Source organism: Impatiens glandulifera, chromosome 2 (genome assembly GCF_907164915.1).
Source record: "Impatiens glandulifera chromosome 2, dImpGla2.1, whole genome shotgun sequence".
NCBI lineage: Eukaryota > Viridiplantae > Streptophyta > Magnoliopsida > Ericales > Balsaminaceae > Impatiens > Impatiens glandulifera.
The window spans coordinates 58,763,011-58,780,989 of record NC_061863.1 but is presented as its reverse complement, the minus strand read 5'-3'; the positions used below and the strand labels follow the sequence as shown (position 1 = coordinate 58,780,989).

At 30.2% G+C, this 17,979-nt stretch overlaps 2 protein-coding genes and 1 pseudogene across 2 annotated transcripts; 2 read left to right on the top strand and 1 right to left on the bottom strand.

The window, feature by feature from the left end:
* Nucleotides 1-2,850: 2,850 nt before the first annotated feature.
* On the top strand, nt 2,851-4,368 carry LOC124925070 (protein NODULATION SIGNALING PATHWAY 2-like). The gene has a single exon (XM_047465043.1). It carries the CDS (start codon nt 2,851-2,853, stop codon nt 4,366-4,368), a length of 1,518 nt encoding a protein of 505 aa, XP_047320999.1.
* Nucleotides 4,369-11,821: 7,453 nt separating this feature from the next.
* Nucleotides 11,822-13,299, bottom strand: LOC124928100 (transcription factor bHLH18-like). The gene is made up of 4 exons (XM_047468631.1): nt 13,163-13,299; nt 12,749-13,069; nt 12,332-12,679; nt 11,822-12,106 (listed from the first exon to the last, which is right to left on the bottom strand). The coding sequence occupies exons 1-4, from the start codon at nt 13,202-13,204 to the stop codon at nt 12,029-12,031; spliced, it is 789 nt and encodes a 262-aa protein (XP_047324587.1). The 5' UTR covers nt 13,205-13,299; the 3' UTR covers nt 11,822-12,028.
* A 2,259-nt stretch (nt 13,300-15,558) lies between these two features.
* Nucleotides 15,559-16,299, top strand: LOC124925069 (annotated as a pseudogene).
* Nucleotides 16,300-17,979: the final 1,680 nt, after the last annotated feature.

The following is a 17,979-nucleotide window of genomic DNA, read 5'->3' as shown; positions in this document are numbered from 1 at the left end:
TTGGGTCGGATTGTGGGTTGACCCGTTTTTAAATTTAAAACGGTTAAAAATAAAATTAAAAATGCTAGAGGTATGTTTCGAACTTGCAACCTAACAAAACAAGTACAACTCTTTAACCAACTAGGCTACAAAGACTTTATATTTTAAATTCAACACCAAATTTGATAAACGCGGGACGTTTTAATATTAATATAAGTTCAACTTTTTAACTAACTAATCTATATATATATAATGATGCTTAATTTTTAAAGTGTCCGGATTGCCGGGTCGAGAGCTGTTGTTAATTTGGATACTTGGGTCGGATTGTGGGTTGACCCGTTTTTAAATTTAAAACGGTTAAAAATAAAATTAAAAATGCTAGAGGTATGTTTCGAACTTGCAACCTAACAAAACAAGTACAACTCTTTAACCAACTAGGCTACAAAGACTTTATATTTTAAATTCAACACCAAATTTGATAAACGCGGGACGTTTTAATATTAATATAAGTTCAACTTTTTAACTAACTAATCTATATATATATAATGATGCTTAATTTTTAAAGTGTCCGGATTGCCGGGTCGAGAGCTGTGGTTAATTTGGATACTTGGGTCGGATTGTGGGTTGACCCGTTTTTAAATTTAAAACGGTTAAAAATAAAATTAAAAATGCTAAAGGTATGTTTCGAACTTGCAACCTAACAAAACAAGTACAACTCTTTAACCAACTAGGCTACAAAGACTTTATATTTTAAATTCAACACCAAATTTGATAAACGCGAGATGTTTTAATATTAATATAAGTTCAACTTTTTAACTAACTAATCTATATATATATAATGATGCTTAATTTTTAAAGTGTCCGGATTGCCGGGTCGAGAGTTGTGGTTAATTTGGATACTTGGGTCGGATTGTGGGTTGACCCGTTTTTAAATTTAAAACGGTTAAAAATAAAATTAAAAATGCTAGAAGTATGTTTCGAACTTGCAACCTAACAAAACAAATACAACTCTTTAACCAATTAGGCTACAAAGACTTTATATTTTAAATTCAACACCAAATTTGATAAACGCGGGACGTTTTAATATTAATAGTCCCGCGTTTATCAAATTTGGTGTTGAATTTAAAATATAAAGTCTTTGTAGCCTAATTGGTTAAAGAGTTGTATTTGTTTTGTTAGGTTGCAAGTTCGAAACATACTTCTAGCATTTTTAATTTTATTTTTAACCGTTTTAAATTTAAAATCTATATATATATAATGATGCTTAATTTTTAAAGTGTCCGGATTGCCGGGTCGAGAGCTGTGGTTAATTTGGATACTTGGGTCGGATTGTGGGTTGACCCGTTTTTAAATTTAAAACGGTTAAAAATAAAATTAAAAATGCTAAAGGTATGTTTCGAACTTGCAACCTAACAAAACAAGTACAACTCTTTAACCAACTAGGCTACAAAGACTTTATATTTTAAATTCAACACCAAATTTGATAAACGCGAGATGTTTTAATATTAATATAAGTTCAACTTTTTAACTAACTAATCTATATATATATAATGATGCTTAATTTTTAAAGTGTCCGGATTGCCGGGTCGAGAGTTGTGGTTAATTTGGATACTTGGGTCGGATTGTGGGTTGACCCGTTTTTAAATTTAAAACGGTTAAAAATAAAATTAAAAATGCTAGAAGTATGTTTCGAACTTGCAACCTAACAAAATAAATACAACTCTTTAACCAATTAGGCTACAAAGACTTTATATTTTAAATTCAACACCAAATTTGATAAACGCGGGACGTTTTAATATTAATATAAGTTCAACTTTTTAACTAACTAATATATAATGATGCTGAGTAAATGGATACTTGGGTCGGATTATGGGTTGACTCACCCATAAACTTAAAACGGTTAAAAAATGTCAAAAAATGTTATCCGTAATTTTTTTTTACGATTTTTATATTATTACTCGTGCAAATGCACGGGCTAAATGCTAGTATATATAAAAATTCCAAAAATAAGCCAATATCAAACAAGCTCTAGAAGTAGGGAAATTTGATGAGGGGCTCATAAGGATTGAAAGAATGAGCCGGTCCGGCCGGCGAATTCTGATATTGACATTGAATGAACTTCCCAATCATCTTAATATATATGATATCACAACCGCTGCAAAAATAAATATATATTAGCTATGAAGTAATACTTGATGTCATAACTCTAAAAAATTATTATATTAACCGTTTTAATTATAAATAGTGATTGAATTAATTTATTTTAAAATGGAACTCTAAGAACAATAGGGATATGATGTATAAGGTTCTGCTTTTTTTATTTTATGTCGAATTTCAGGTTCGTTGTTGTATGAAAATATATTTATGCATATACGTTTTACAATTAACAAAATATTTACAAACAATTTGAAAAAGGAGATGTAATTATTATTTATTTATTTTGCAAAATAATTAGTTTTAATTATACTTTTTAATTGAAAAGGTGGAGTGAGTCCGGACCTTGTTCAGAAACAAACAGAGAAAAGAGTTGCTATTCTCTTGTTTTATTTGATCACATCCAGCTATAATTCTTTGTTTTGGGAAAATTCCAATTACAAAAAATAATAAACATAAAACTTAATTAATTAAACTACTTCTCTATGTTTTAACTACTCTTGTGTGGTCCAACAAATACAAATGATGATGGTTTATTAATTAATTAATTGGTGTTAATATTAAACAAGGGCAAAATAGTAAAATTATTTAAAACCCATTTCATAATAATCTATATTCATTCTTATATTATATAAATCCCAACTCTCTCCTTCCAAAATCCTGGGGATCGACCAGCTGAACGAACAATCAATCATTACCTTTCACTCACTTTCAACCATGGCTATGTTGATCGATGATACTGTCGGAAATTTTGATTTTTATAGCGGCGGCGGCGGCGAGACCACAAGCACCATATCATCCTCTTCCTCGGAGGGCCGCAACTGGGGTGATTGGTCTCCCTTAGTGGACTGGGACGCTCTTCGCGGCGGCAATGAGGACTTCCATGATCTCATTGACTCTTTGATCGATCATGGTGCCGGTGCCGGTGCCGGCTACATCCATTCGGATGGGTACAGCAATTCACTTTCGCCGGACACGGACATGATGACAATAGATGCCGACGAGGAGCCAGCTACGGAGGATTCAAAGGGTCTGCGGCTGGTCCATCTCCTGATGGCAGCGGCTGAGGCTCTAGCAGGGGCTAATAAGAGCCGTGATCTGGCGAAAGTGATATTGGTTCGGCTCAAGGAGTTAGCTTCACCAGCTGACGGATCAAACATGGAACGGCTAGCAGCGTATTTTACCGATGCTCTGTATTCGTTGCTAGAAGGCACCGGTGGGTCACATGGGAAGCGTGTCGTTCTTCACACGGGTGGTGGCGGGTTGTTGTATAATCGCGATCCTGATGTTCTTGCTGCGTTTCAGCTTCTTCAAGACATGTCACCGTATGTTAAATTCGGGCATTTCACGGCTAATCAGGCAATATTGGAGGCCGTAGTGAATGATCGAAAGGTTCATATTTTAGACTATGACATAATGGAGGGAATCCAATGGCCTTCGTTGATGCAAGCATTGGTTTCCAGGAAGGATAATAGCCCACCACCCACCCATCTCCGTATCACGGCGATATCACACGGCGGAAGTGCCCGGCGATCGATTGGGACCGTTCAAGAAACAGGGCGGCGGTTAGTTTCTTTTGCAGCGTCGATCGGCCTTCCATTTTCTTTCCACCAATGTAGACTTGATTCAGAGGAAGGATTCCGGCCATCATCGGTGAAGCTTGTAAAGGGAGAAGCTTTAGTAGTGAATTGCATGTTACACTTGCCGCATTTCAATTACCGGTCGTCGAAATCAGTTGGGTCTTTTTTGTCCGGAGCGAAAACCCTAAATCCGAAATTGATGACGATGGTGGAAGAAGAGATGGGATCCGGCGGCGGCGGCGGCGACGGGGGATTCGTCGGAAGGTTCGTTGACTCGTTGCATTATTACTCGGCGCTGTACGACTCGCTGGAGGCCGGTTTATTACCGGTGAGAGGGCAGAGCGCGAGCAGAGCATTGGTGGAGCGGGTTTTCATGGGGCCTCGGATAGTGGCGGCGGTGGCCCGAATTTATAAATCGGGTTGTGAAGGGGAGGAAGTGGAGGAAGGGTCGAGTGGGTCGGGTTCTTGGTTGTTGGGTATCGGGTATAAACCGGTTTGTTTTAGCTTCTCGAATCATTGTCAAGCTAAATTGTTGCTTGGGTTGTTTAACGACGGGTATGGTGTGGAAGAATTGGCGAAGAATAGGATTGCTTTGGGATGGAAATCTCGCCGTCTATTGTCTGCCTCTATTTGGACATCGTCATCTTACACTTAATTAAATAATTAATTAAATTTGGCGACTTTTCCGATGAAATCTATATATATCTAATAACGCTTAATTTAAAATGTTGGAGGTGTATCACACGCTCTCTCCACAATCATTAACAAATAAAATAAGGTAATTTCTCTTTCCTAATAATTATTTATCTTAATTATTTTCTCTCTCCAAATAATTATATATATATATAAATTTCTTTCCTAATATATATATTTCTCTCCCTTAATTTAATTATTAAGTCTTTTTTACTCTTTCTTACCATATAAATATTTATATTTTTTCGCATTAATAATATAAAATATATTTTATCAATAATTTTATATTAAAATATATAATATTACATAACATATTTATTTTTATACTTAATAATAACAAAATATATATATATATATATAATGATGTTTAAATCAACATGCACACCATTAATCTATGTATATATCTAATAACGCTTAATTTAAAATGTTGGAGGTGTATCACACGCTCTCTCCACAATCATTAAGAAATAAAATAAGGTAATTTCTCTTTCCTAATAATTATTTATCTTAATTATTTTCTCTCTCCAAATAATTATATATATATATAAATTTCTTTCCTAATATATATATTTCTCTCCCTTAATTTAATTATTAAGTATTTTTTACTTTTCTTACCATATAAATATTTATATTTTTTTGCGTTAATAATATAAAATATTTTTTATCAATAATTTTATATTAAAATATATAATATTACATAACATATTTATTTTTATATTTAATAATAACAAAATATATATATATATAATAATGTTTAAATCAACATGCACACCATTAATCTACGTTATTAATATATAATTCATATCATCAAATATTTTGCTCTCTCCTCTCTCCTCTCTCCTTCTCTTTATTTCATAATTTCTCTTTCCTAATAATTATTTATCTTAATTATTTTCTCTTTCCTAATATATATATATATAAAAGTTTCTTTTTTAATATATATATATATATATATATATATATATATATATATATATATATATATATATATATATATATTTCTCTCCCTTAATTTAGTTATTATGTATTTTTTACTGTCTTTTACCATATAAATATTTATATTTTTTTTAGACTAATAATATAAAATATTTTTTTTATCAATAATGTTATATTAAAATATATGATATTACATAACATATTTATTTTTATATTTAATAATAACAATCTATATATATAATAATGTTTAAAGTCAATAAGCACCACCTTAATCCATATATAATTCATATCATCAAATATTTTTTCTCTTCTCTCTCCTCTTTTTTATTTCTTAATTAAATTTTGTTTTTTCCATTATTATATATATTATATATAATATACATTTCATTATCATATATTATCAAAAACATTATTTATATTATTATTAATTCAAGATATAAACAAAAAAAAAAAAAATTGGTTATAAATAAATATAACTTCATAATTTTTATATTTATTTTATTTATATATAAATATAAACATTTTTTTTTTAATTTTTATAAATGCACCTACATTCATAATTTTATATTTATTGGTTACCTTATATATATATATATATATATATATATATATATATATATATATATATATATATATATATATATATATATATATTAGTTTTAATCATTAATTTTATATAAATACATTTTATCTTTTATCATACATTTTTTCACTCATTATATATATATATATATATATATATATATAATATTTTTTTATGAGTATAAATAATTTTTATGTTAATATAAAAATTAACTAATTGATAATAAATATTAAATATAAAATATATATGCATACACAAAATAATAAAATTATTTCAACAATCATAAGTGGTCTAGCGGTTTAAGTGTACACATTTCATTCGGAAGACCAGGGTTCGAATCCCAATACATGCAAAATTTTAAACAAATCATAGGCATCTGAAAGTGTGATGTTGGAATTAGTGGTTGATTTGACGAGCATTTAAATGTCTGAGTTCACGAGATGGAGGTTAGGTGGTTGGTATGACGAGCATTTGAAATTGTGAGGTCACGAGAGTCGGGTAGTGGGTGCTTTGTCGAGTGTGACGTCGGAATTAGTGGTTGGTTTGATGAACATTTGATAGTTTGAGGTCACGAGATGGAGGACGGGTGGTGGGTAGTTTGTCGAGTGTGAGGTTTGAATTAATGGTTGGTATGACGAGCATTTGAAATTGTGAGGTCACGAGATGGAGGTCGGGTGATGGGTGGTTTGTCGAGTGTGACGTCAGAATTAGTGGTTGGTTTGACGAGCATTTGAAAGTGTGAGGTCACGAGATGAATGTCGGATGGTGGTTAATGGTTGGTTGGTTTGACGTTGGATAAGAGTTTGTGATCAATTTGAGGATTGGTTGTTGAATTGTTGAAGTGAGAGTAAAAGAGAGGCTGACTAAGATTGGTGAGTGGTTTATTGAGGTATAGAGGCATATGAAAAAGTGTGAGTCACAAAATGATGGTCAATTGGAGGGTTATTGGTTGAGTTTGACGAGCATTTGAAAGTGTGAGGTCACAAGATGAAGGTCGGGTGATGGGTGGTTTGTCGAGTGTGAGGTTGAAATTAATGGTTGGTTTGACGAGTATTTGAAAGTGTGAGGTCACGAGATGAATGTTGGATAGTGGTTGGTTTGATGTTGGATAAGAAGTCTGTGATCAATTGGGGGATTGGTTGTTGATTTGTTAAAGTGGAAATAAAAAAAGGTTGAATAAGATTGGTGAGTGGTTTGTCGAGAGATGGAGTCATATGAAAAGTGTGAGTCATAATTAAGGTCGACTAAGATTGATGAGTGATTTGCCGAAGGGATAAAAATTGCATATAAAAAAATATGAGTCACAAGATGAGGGTCAATTGAGCGGTTAAGTGAGTGCCGAAGGGATATAATATAAGTTAATATTAAGTTTAAAATAAAACTTAATTTATCTAAAATATTTATAAATAAATAATATTTTATATATATTTTCATCCGTGCAAATGCACGGGATTCATTCTAGTTAATTTGATTAGAGTTAATGTTGTTGCATTGTGTCAAAATCCATGTTTTTTTTATTATTATTATTGTAAAATTATAATAATTTTATCAAATAATTAAGTCTTAATTTGAGAAATAGAAATAAACTATATTGTATAGTTCAAAACATAAATTTTAACACATACTATCTTTAAATTATAAGTAATTAATAATTTAAATATTTAATAGAAAAAAAATTAATTAAAATTTTAAATATTTAATATTTGAATTTATTTAATAATATCTAAAATTAATATTTGAAAAAAATGAAATATACTATTATATATTATATTAGTAACTAATCTGATATATTAAATTATAAAATTTGATATATTAAATATTAAATAAAAAATAATTAAAATAAATATTAATATATTAATTTTAAATTTATATATAAGTTATTAATTTATTAACTTAGTATTTTATATATAAATATATATATATTTCACTAACTGATCCTTCTTTTTGTTTCCCAATACTTGAGATATTTTTTATTATGACGTAAGCAATTTGATTTCTTCTATTATCTTTTCATTACGATAATATTTTCATTTTTCAACTAGTCTTTTATAACTTTAAAATAATGAAATTGACATGAAAGTCAATATGAACAAATTATGAAAGGGTAGAATGAGTTTTTTTGAAAAAAAATATGACTATTTTAAATATCATTTGTTTACTAAATGGATCAAGCTTGTCGTAAATTACATTTCCTATATATATTCATAAACTAAATGGAAATTTGTGTCCTTTAAAAATCTCTCATTATCTTTTTATCTTGGTATATTTTTTAGAATTATTAAGGATTCTCATCTTGCATATATTAATTTACCAGGATTAAAACTCAATAGATATTGTCCATTATCTTTTACTAACTTGTATTTTGCATCTTATTTATTCTTGGAGGTATGTGAATCTGAGTTTGTGGAGTTTGTGGTGTTGATTAACTACATTTCACTCATACATGATCAGATGGTTAAAATCGAGATATAATTTAAATTGTTAACTAAAGTTATAAACTCATAGAATTAAAAATTATTTAATTAGTAAGAACTAGTTTGAAATAAATATTATTGAGAAAGTTTGTTTCAGATAATCCAAAAAGAACTGAAGCACCAAAATTACAATTTTATAAATTGATTATTGAGTAAAAAAGCAGCTTCAACGGCACACATAACCCATTATTCCCTTTCTTCCTCCAGGAAATTTGACGAAATGACCTCAAAGACGAGGTTATTTGAGGTGGTGGCAAAAGATAAATTTTATTACGTTCGTGGTCTTTTATTTTTTTTTTTGACACATTTACCCTTTTTGCGAAACGTTATGGGACTTAGCGTTTCGCGAAGTACATTAGGTTTATATAAATACTCAATTTTTTTTCATTTCCTTTCTCTCTCTTCTTTCTCTGCTCTTGTTCGACGACGACTGCTCTTATTCGACTGCGGCGACGAAGGCTACGCCGACTCCAGTTAGGGCAACGTAGGAAAACATCAAAGATAAGAAAACTCTAACACTCTAACCATGAATCGATGTTTACTATTCTTATTTCTATTATCTTCATTTCAAACGATTTATGTTTTCTTAATCAAACCCTAACCCTAAATGAATTTAATCTGTTCTTATTGTTCATATTGGTTCATATTTTTGTTTATCTTATTGTTCATATTTGTCGATAATGATATTTGCAGATCATATGGTTTCAGGGAAGATTCACTTCGCGTTTCGCGAAAACACATTGTGTTACGCGAAGGCACGTTGCGTTACGCGAAACGGCACGGTCGACACGCGAAAAATCTATAACTTATATAGTAATTAAGGTTATTTGAAAACAACAAGGTCTTATAAATTGCTCAAAAAATAAGTGTCACAAAGAACTAAATTTAAGATAATCCAACAATTGGATAATCATCCACTACAACTAGTGAAAAAGATACAATAGGTTTATTATTAATCACCTTAAACAGTTGTCTTTCTAGGGAATCTTATAACATCAAAAGATGCAAAGAACATTAAACAACGAAAATAGCCAACAAAATCCGAGTTAGAAGGTAAAACAAAACGCTCAAGGGATGGCCCTTCGCTATAAGGGATGACCCTTCGCGTAACCACCGTGCCGCTTCGCGTAACGCGATGTGCCTTCGCGTGACGCGATGCCGCTTCGCGCGATGTGCCTTCACGTGCCGACCGTGCCGACCGTGTCGTTTCGCGTGCCGACCGTGTCGTTTCGTGTGCCGACCGTGCTATTTCGCGTAACGCAATGTGCCTTCGCGTAACGCAATGTGCGCAATGTGCCTTCGCGAAACGCGAATTGAATCTTCCCTGAAACCATATGATCTGCAAATATCATTATCGACAAATATGAATAATAAGATAAATAAAAATATGAACCAATATGAACAATAAGAACATATTAAATTGATTTAGGGTTAGGGTTTCATTAAGAAAAACATAAATCGTTTGAAATTAAGATAATAGAAATAAGAACAGTATTATGAACATCGATTAAGGGTTAGGGTGTTAGAGTTTTCTTATCTTTGATATTTTCTACGTTACCCTAACTGTAGTCGACGTAGCCTTCGTCGTCGCCATCGAAAAAGAGCAGCCGCCGTCGAACAAGAGCAGAGAAAGAAGAGAGAGAAAGAAAATGAATGAAATGAAAAAAATTAGTATTTATATAAACCTAATCCACTTCGCGAAACACTAAGTCCCTTAGCGTTTCGCGAAAAGGACAAATGTGTCAAAAAAAAATACCACGAACGCAATAAAATTTATCTTTTGCCACCACCTCAAATAACCCCATCTTTGAGGTCATTTCGTCAATATTCCCATTCCTCCAACCGGACAACAATTCTAAACGCAAAATGCCTTTTCATCACTTTAGTATTGTTCATTCTGCCATTTTGACCATTTTTTCAAAATGGCCCTTAAAATATATATATTATAACTTTTGATATCTATATATACAAATTAATCCTTCAACTTATTTTTTTTACTTTTAAGATAAAAAATTATAATATGTTTATATTATATTTTATAACTTAAAAATAAACATAAAAAATACATAATAAAAAAAATTATCCTAATCTTATGTGTACAAGTTTTTTTTATTAATAATATTACATAAAATTAATTAATTTTAAAATATAAATGACATTTTTAACTTTTAACCATAAAAAAAACTACTTTTTTAAATTTAATCAAACATGAGAAAAAAACCCAGTGAAAACCCCCTAGACAAAGTTGTGTCAATTTATTAATTAAGACTCTACCCCCTACTATTCGTCAATTCAAAAGATGAGGCCCATGCTTATTTGGAACGTCCCACTTGGTTGTCATTCAATTTGGAATTGATTGGGAAACACCTATAAATTAATTGGTCGCTCGCTCCAGCTCATTTCTCTATTTTAATTTTTCATTAGTTTTGGGTTTCTTTGATTTTGAGTTTATTTCATTGTTTTATTATTTTTTTTTTATCTAATTGGTCCTATAATTTAGTTTCAACAAATTTAATATACACAATTTAAAATTTTGTATTTCATTTATTAAGAATTAAATAATTTTAAAATTAATTTTTGTATAGCAGTTTAATCAAAATTTTATATTTACACAATATTTATTTATTTTTTATTTAAAGTTGTGTATTTTAATATTAATAATAATAACATTTGATAAAAAGAACATATTTGAGAAACAAAATGTGCAACATTATTTAATTGGATACATGACGAGAAAAAAAAATATTAGTATAAGTTGTTGTTATGGGTATATTAAAATAATTACATAAAAGTTTAATTAAAAAATAAGAATATATATTTAAATTAAAAAAATATTTTTAAGAGTAACTAAATTTCATCCAATTATACTAATAATACTAAACTTAAGGACGTATCCAAATATAATTTCTTGATTTATGAAATTCAGGTCCAACTTAGACTTAGAACATCTCTAATTTTAGGCATGGAGGTGTTGCCGCTAAGGCCTTCTTCAGAACACCAATGAGTCTGGCATGATAATTGTGCTAGTATGTAATTTTATTTTTATTTCAATATTTTTTTTTAAATAATATATTAAATTGTAATATTTAAAGGTTAAAATTAAGAAAATTATTTAATTTAGTTAATTAATTATTTTTTCATAAACTTAATAGTATACTTTTGGCCCAAGTAGCTAGCTTTACATGATATTTTAACTTTCTTCATAAAATAAATTATTGATTTAAAAAAGAAAAAATACATTTAAATATTAAAATGTCTAATTAATTAATAAAAAACAATCATGATTGTTGGGTTATGCATGCTACTTTATTCCACACTATTTTTTAACATTTAAAAAATATTTAATAAAAACAAATATTCAATTAGATAATAATAATATTACACACCCATCTCGTTGATACAAAATACAAATTCAAGAGGAGGAACATACTACTAGTAGCTAATAATAAAAAACAACCGACTACTTTTTTCTTTAATACTATTAGTAGTAGTAGTAATTGATGAATTCGGACCCAGTTACATTTCTGACCATTTTTTTATTTTACCCAATTAAATTAAAAAGGGTCAAAATATCATCCTTCCTTCCACATCTTAAAAGAGAGTAAGTACGTACGTACGGTGGTCAAAACTCAAACGAGAGACTGAATAATTTCAGTCAATTTTTGTTCAAGCTCTTGCATAGATATATCATGATTAGGATTTTCCATCTGCAAATTAAAAAACATGAAAACAAATGCTGGAAAAAAAAGTGAAATATCTATATATAAACATAAGATCAAACAACATTTGAAGACAGACACACATGAATCACGTGACCCCCTCTGTTTTAAAGGACCCTGCTTGTTTTATTTTGTACTATATAAAGAATATTAAAAAGGAAGAAAAGAAAAGAAAAGAAAAGAAAAGAAAAGGGGGTTGTGTTGTGTACGTACCTTTTTGGCTAGAATAGTGACATCGAAAGCATGCTGTCCAAAGGGCAAGAAACAAGTATTGAGAATGGTGAGTTGAATCGTTTTGAGATAACTCAGCAGCTTAGAAGCAATGTCATCGACCTCTTTTCCATTTTGACAGTAAATTCTTATTAATATATTTTTATTTGATTCTTTAAGCCTCATCTCCATGTAATTATTAGGCTGATGATGCACTACTGCTAATCTGTTTTCATCACTCATCTCTTCTTCTTCTTCTTCTTTCTTTAAACAACATTCCAATGATTTTATTTTTTCATTTAATTCTTCCGTATACTTCAAAGCATCTTGCAAGATTGAAGCTTTGTCCATCTAAATCAATAAATAACTTATTTATCTATTATTAAATAAATTTAGAGAGAAAGTATAATAAATAGAAACCTTCTTTAGGCCAGGAATAAGGGAAGCTAGAGAAATGAACCGTTGGCTAAGCTGTTCTCTCCTCTTCCTCTCCGCCATCACCCTGTTAGGTGTCGCCGACGAGGACTTTTCCGGCAAGGATCTCCGGGCGCCGTGAGTGATATTATTAATCGCCGCCGGTGGTGGTGGTGGTGGTGGCGGTGGCGGTGGCGGTGGCGGTGTTATGATGTCGTCCCCATCATCGGGATTCAAGCCGAACAATCGGCAGACCTCCAGTGACTCGGCTGAGGTAAATGAGTCGAATACCCGAGTTCCAGAGAAATCTTCTTCATTCTCTATTTCCTGTCATTATTATTATTAATATTAAAATGCAATCTCTTATTAATAATATGCATGATTAAATGAAATGAGCTAAAATGTTTTTCACTGACTGACCATCTGATGATTAGAAATCAATGCTTCAAAAGACATGTCCATAATATTGAAAATGGGTGTATATATATGAGATAGAGATGTTTTTGATTTTCTATGAGTTGGGTTGGGTTTGTAGCAGCTAGACAAGATGATATTTATTTATCAGCAAATCGGGAAAAAGAAGGTGCTCATCTCCTCTAAGATATAGTAAGTGGTGACAGTCTTCGGACACCTACATACCTTCTTAAGTGTATGGTGGACCTTGTTCTTGTACGTTTTTTTTTTTAATCTCTACCAAATCAATTTCCTCTTGTTCATCGAATTACTTCAAACAATTTCCAAAATATTAAAATACCTTTTTCATTTTTAAATTATATTTTAAATACTATATATTTTAATATTAAATTATAATAAAAAAATTATTCTTTTCATTTCATTTATGTTTTACTATATTAATTTAATAAATACATCTTATTTTTATTATATTCTTTACTAAGTCCTAGTTTTATTTATTTTATTATATTATTATAAATGCATCTTATTTTTATTTATTATATTATATTTAATAAATCCTTAAAAATAAATTCAAATAATGTTGAGAAAAAATGATTGAGAGAAAAGATAGTGCAGATAATAATTTGTGAAAAAGAAAACTACAATTAATAAAGAGGGTAAATAAGAAAAAACAAGAAAAATATTATTTTAATATTAAATAGTACGTACGGCGCTGTCGGTAATAATTACTTTGGTTTTTAAAATAACCTGAATCTGAACCGCACCTAAATCTCATTCAATTATTTTCTCACTTTTAAAATAAAACCGAACCGGCTTCGTTATTTCGGCTCACCATTAATTTTTTATTTTTTTTCAGGTTGGTCGGTTATTACTTTTGCATATTATTATAATTTTTTTTATTAAATTTATTTTGTTTATATTTTATTTGTGTTTGATGTACATAGAATTACATTTTATGTGAATTTAATTAAGACATCATATCCAAATAATATTACTCAACAATCTCAACTTAATGATTAAATTTGGAATACAGTATGGAAAGATTAAAATCAATTTTATAAATTATAAACTAAAATCATATGATAAGAAACAAATTATTTTAGGTAAACAAAAATAATATTATATCAATATTTGAAAAAGAGAAATGATACATATTTCTACTATAAAATCGCGACTCGCATAGCGAAGGGACATTGCCCTCATACAAAAGGGACCTTGCAGTTATATAAAAGGGACTTCGCCGACTCAGGGTCCCGCTGTATAATAATCAGGTCCCTTTTGTATAATAGCGAGGTCTCTCTCGCTATGCAAGTCGTGATTTCAGTGTAAAGATACGTATCAACTTCTCTTTGGAAAATATAAACAATATCTAATAGAATTATCGATTTAAGATCACTAATTGAACTGCAAAAATTAATAAAAATATATAAAAGCAACACATAAACAACTGTAATTGCCTTCTGTGATTCAACTATCATTTCGATCAACTACGACCCTAAATAAACAACATACACATTTATTAGTCTAACTTTATGGATGAACAACAAAATAATTATTTATTTGAATAATTAGAAAATAAAGAAGGAATTACTTGAGATTCCAATATCATAATTAAACGAAACATCATTCCACCCAAGGCAGCAAGAAACCGACGTCCCACCGACAATGTATGTCGCCATCTTGGATTTGAACAATCGGCCATATAAGTTTTGTATTACCTATATATATTAACAAAATATAATAATTAAGATAATCAAAATCTTAATTACATAGATCATAGAATTAGGAAGAGTTCTCATAAGTAATATTTAATTAAAAAAAGGAAAAGATATGTAAAGTGTCCACATAGAGTAAAATAAATAACCCATAACATTTTTATTATTTTATTTTAATTACAAAATTCAACATTAAAAAAAAAAATGAAACTTCTTCACCGTGGGAAATTATTTGATCTGATGGTAATTTATTAATTTTATTGCGCTCGTGGTGATTTTATTTTTTTTGGACGATTTTGTCCTTGTCGCGAAACGCTAAGTGACTTAGCGTTAGCGTCTTAGCGTTTCGCTAAGTGGATTAGGTTTAGTATAAATACTCTAATTTTTCATTTCTTTCATTTTCTTTCTCTCTCTTCTTTTGTTCTCTCTTTCACGGCGGCGGCGACGGCGGCGACGAAGGCGACGGTGCTTATGCAGATACAGATTTACGTTCTTATTTACCTAATCTTTATTTCACCCTAACCTAAATCGATTTTTTTTATTATACGATCTTCATTTTTTCAAACCCTAACCTTAAACCTATTGTTATATAAAATAACTTGTTCTTATTTGGTTCATATTGGTTTATATTTGGTATTTGATTCATATTGGTTCATATTTGTGGTTCATATTGGTTCATATACGTCGATGATAATATTTGCAGATAATCTCGGATCATATGGGTTCCGTTTCAGGGAAGTTTCTCCAAGAACTTACCGTTTCGCTAAGTGTTTACCGTTTCGCTAAGTGCTTACCGTTTCGCTAAGTGCTTACCGTTTCGCTAAGGACTTTTCGTTTCGCTAAGGACTTTTCGTTTGGTGAATTGTGATACACTATTTGATATTCAATTATGTTAAAACTACATACATAAACATGAGTTGTCTTAGCTCAGTTGGTAGAGTGTGTTTCTTTTAAGTATGTGGTCGAGGGTTCGATTCCCACAGACGGTGTTCTCTAAGTGCTCAGCATTTCGCTAAGGTGAGACTGAGCTCAGGATTCCTAAAGGCTCCAGTTAAAGCCATAAACCCTTTATGGTTGCAAAAGCCTCAGGTGGAAAGTTTACATGTTATGTATCATGTATGTATGTAATGTAAGAAAATAAGAATAGAATTGAAATTTGTTTGTTTGATTGATTGTAGTTTCGAGAGGGATTGGAAAGATCTGAACATGATTGGGTTTGGGTTGATCGGATGGTTAGCACCTTCCAGTATTCCGGCGATCAACGACAACAGTTTGACCGGACTCTTCTTTTCCAGCATTGGGACTGAGCTTGCTCACTTCCCAACTGGCCCTGCTCTCACTTGGCACATGAGATTGTTCTTGGCATTGACTTTTGGACAAATTGGATTCAAGAGTAGGACTGAAGATTACTTCAATAAAATAAATTAATTCTAATTAAGAAAATAATAATATGTAAAAAGTGAACTACTTTTTTAGATATTTGTTAATGAATGTTTAATTTGCTTTTGTTTCATTTCTTTCAATACGATTTCATTTATGCAAAAGTAAAAAAAACAAACATAAAAACACCGTCTGTGGGAATCGAACCCACGACCACATATTTAAAAGAAACACACTCTACCAACTGAGCTAAGACAACTCATGTTTATGTATGTAGTTTTAACATAATTGAATATCAAATAGTGTATCACAATTCACCAAACGAAAAGTCCTTAGCGAAACGAAAAGTCCTTAGCGAAACGGTAAGCACTTAGCAAGACGGTAAGTTCTTGGAGAAACTTTCCTGAAACGGAACCCATATGATCCGAGATTATCTGCAAATATTATCATCGACGTATATGAACCAATATGAACCACAAATATGAACCAATATGAATCAAATACCAAATATAAACCAATATGAACCAAATAAGAACAAGTTATTTTATATAACAATAGGTTTAAGGTTAGGGTTTGAAAAAATGAAGATCGTATAATAAAAAAAAATCGATTTAGGTTAGGGTGAAATAAAGATTAGGTAAATAAGAACGTAAATCTGTATCTGCATAAGCACCGTCGCCTCCGTCGCCGCCGCCGTGAAAGAGAGAACAAAAGAAGAGAGAGAAAGAAAATGAAAGAAATGAAAAATTAGAGTATTTATACTAAACCTAATCCACTTAGCGAAACGCTAAGTCACTTAGCGTTTCGCGACAAGAGCAAAATCGTTCAAAAAAAATAAAATCACCACGAGCGCAATAAAATTAACAAATTACCATCGGATCAAATAACCTCATCTTTGAGGTTATTTGATCAAATTTCCCTTCACCGTCCCATCTTCTTCCATTTTTTCTCAATCTCTTAGCCAAGCCAAGTCATATATATCATCTCTAAATACATGGTCTTAGAGATCCGTTTGCTTTTGAAAAGATTTAATTCACTTGGAACTACAATGTAATTAAGTTGTGTAACGATTTTTCGTGCCTTTAAATAAATATAATAGTTTTGAATAACTTCAATTTGTAGAGAAGGTTAATATATTTTAGTACCTAATAAAAACAATTTCCGTATAGACATGTTGTTCAATTCAATTAAAAATATTATTTCTCTTTGCGTGATTAAGGTTTCGTTTGATCTGTTTTTATTAATATATATATATATATATATATATAATTTATAAATATATTTAATCATTTAATATAACAAAATATATTTACTTTATTTTTATAAATCTTAAAATACAAAATGATTTTATAATAATTCAACAAATTTAAATTTAAATAACTTATTTTTTTTACTTTATTTTAAACATCGAACAAGTTCAAGAGAGTTTTAAAATAGTTATGATTAATGTTCTCCATATAATAAACTTTTTGTCTGTCCACTTTACTGAACTGTACGTATCAATATTCTGAGTTTCTGATTCGTCAAATCATTTATAAATATTCGAGAAAATAGTTGAAAACAGATAGCCTTGAGTTGAGAAATTTGACGAAATGACCTTACAAACTGGGTTATTTGATCTGGTGGAAAATTGATAATTTAATTGCGTTCGTGGTGATTTTATTTTTTTTGGACGATTTTGCCTTTGTCGCGAAACGCTAAGTCACTTAGCGTTTCGCGAAGTGACGA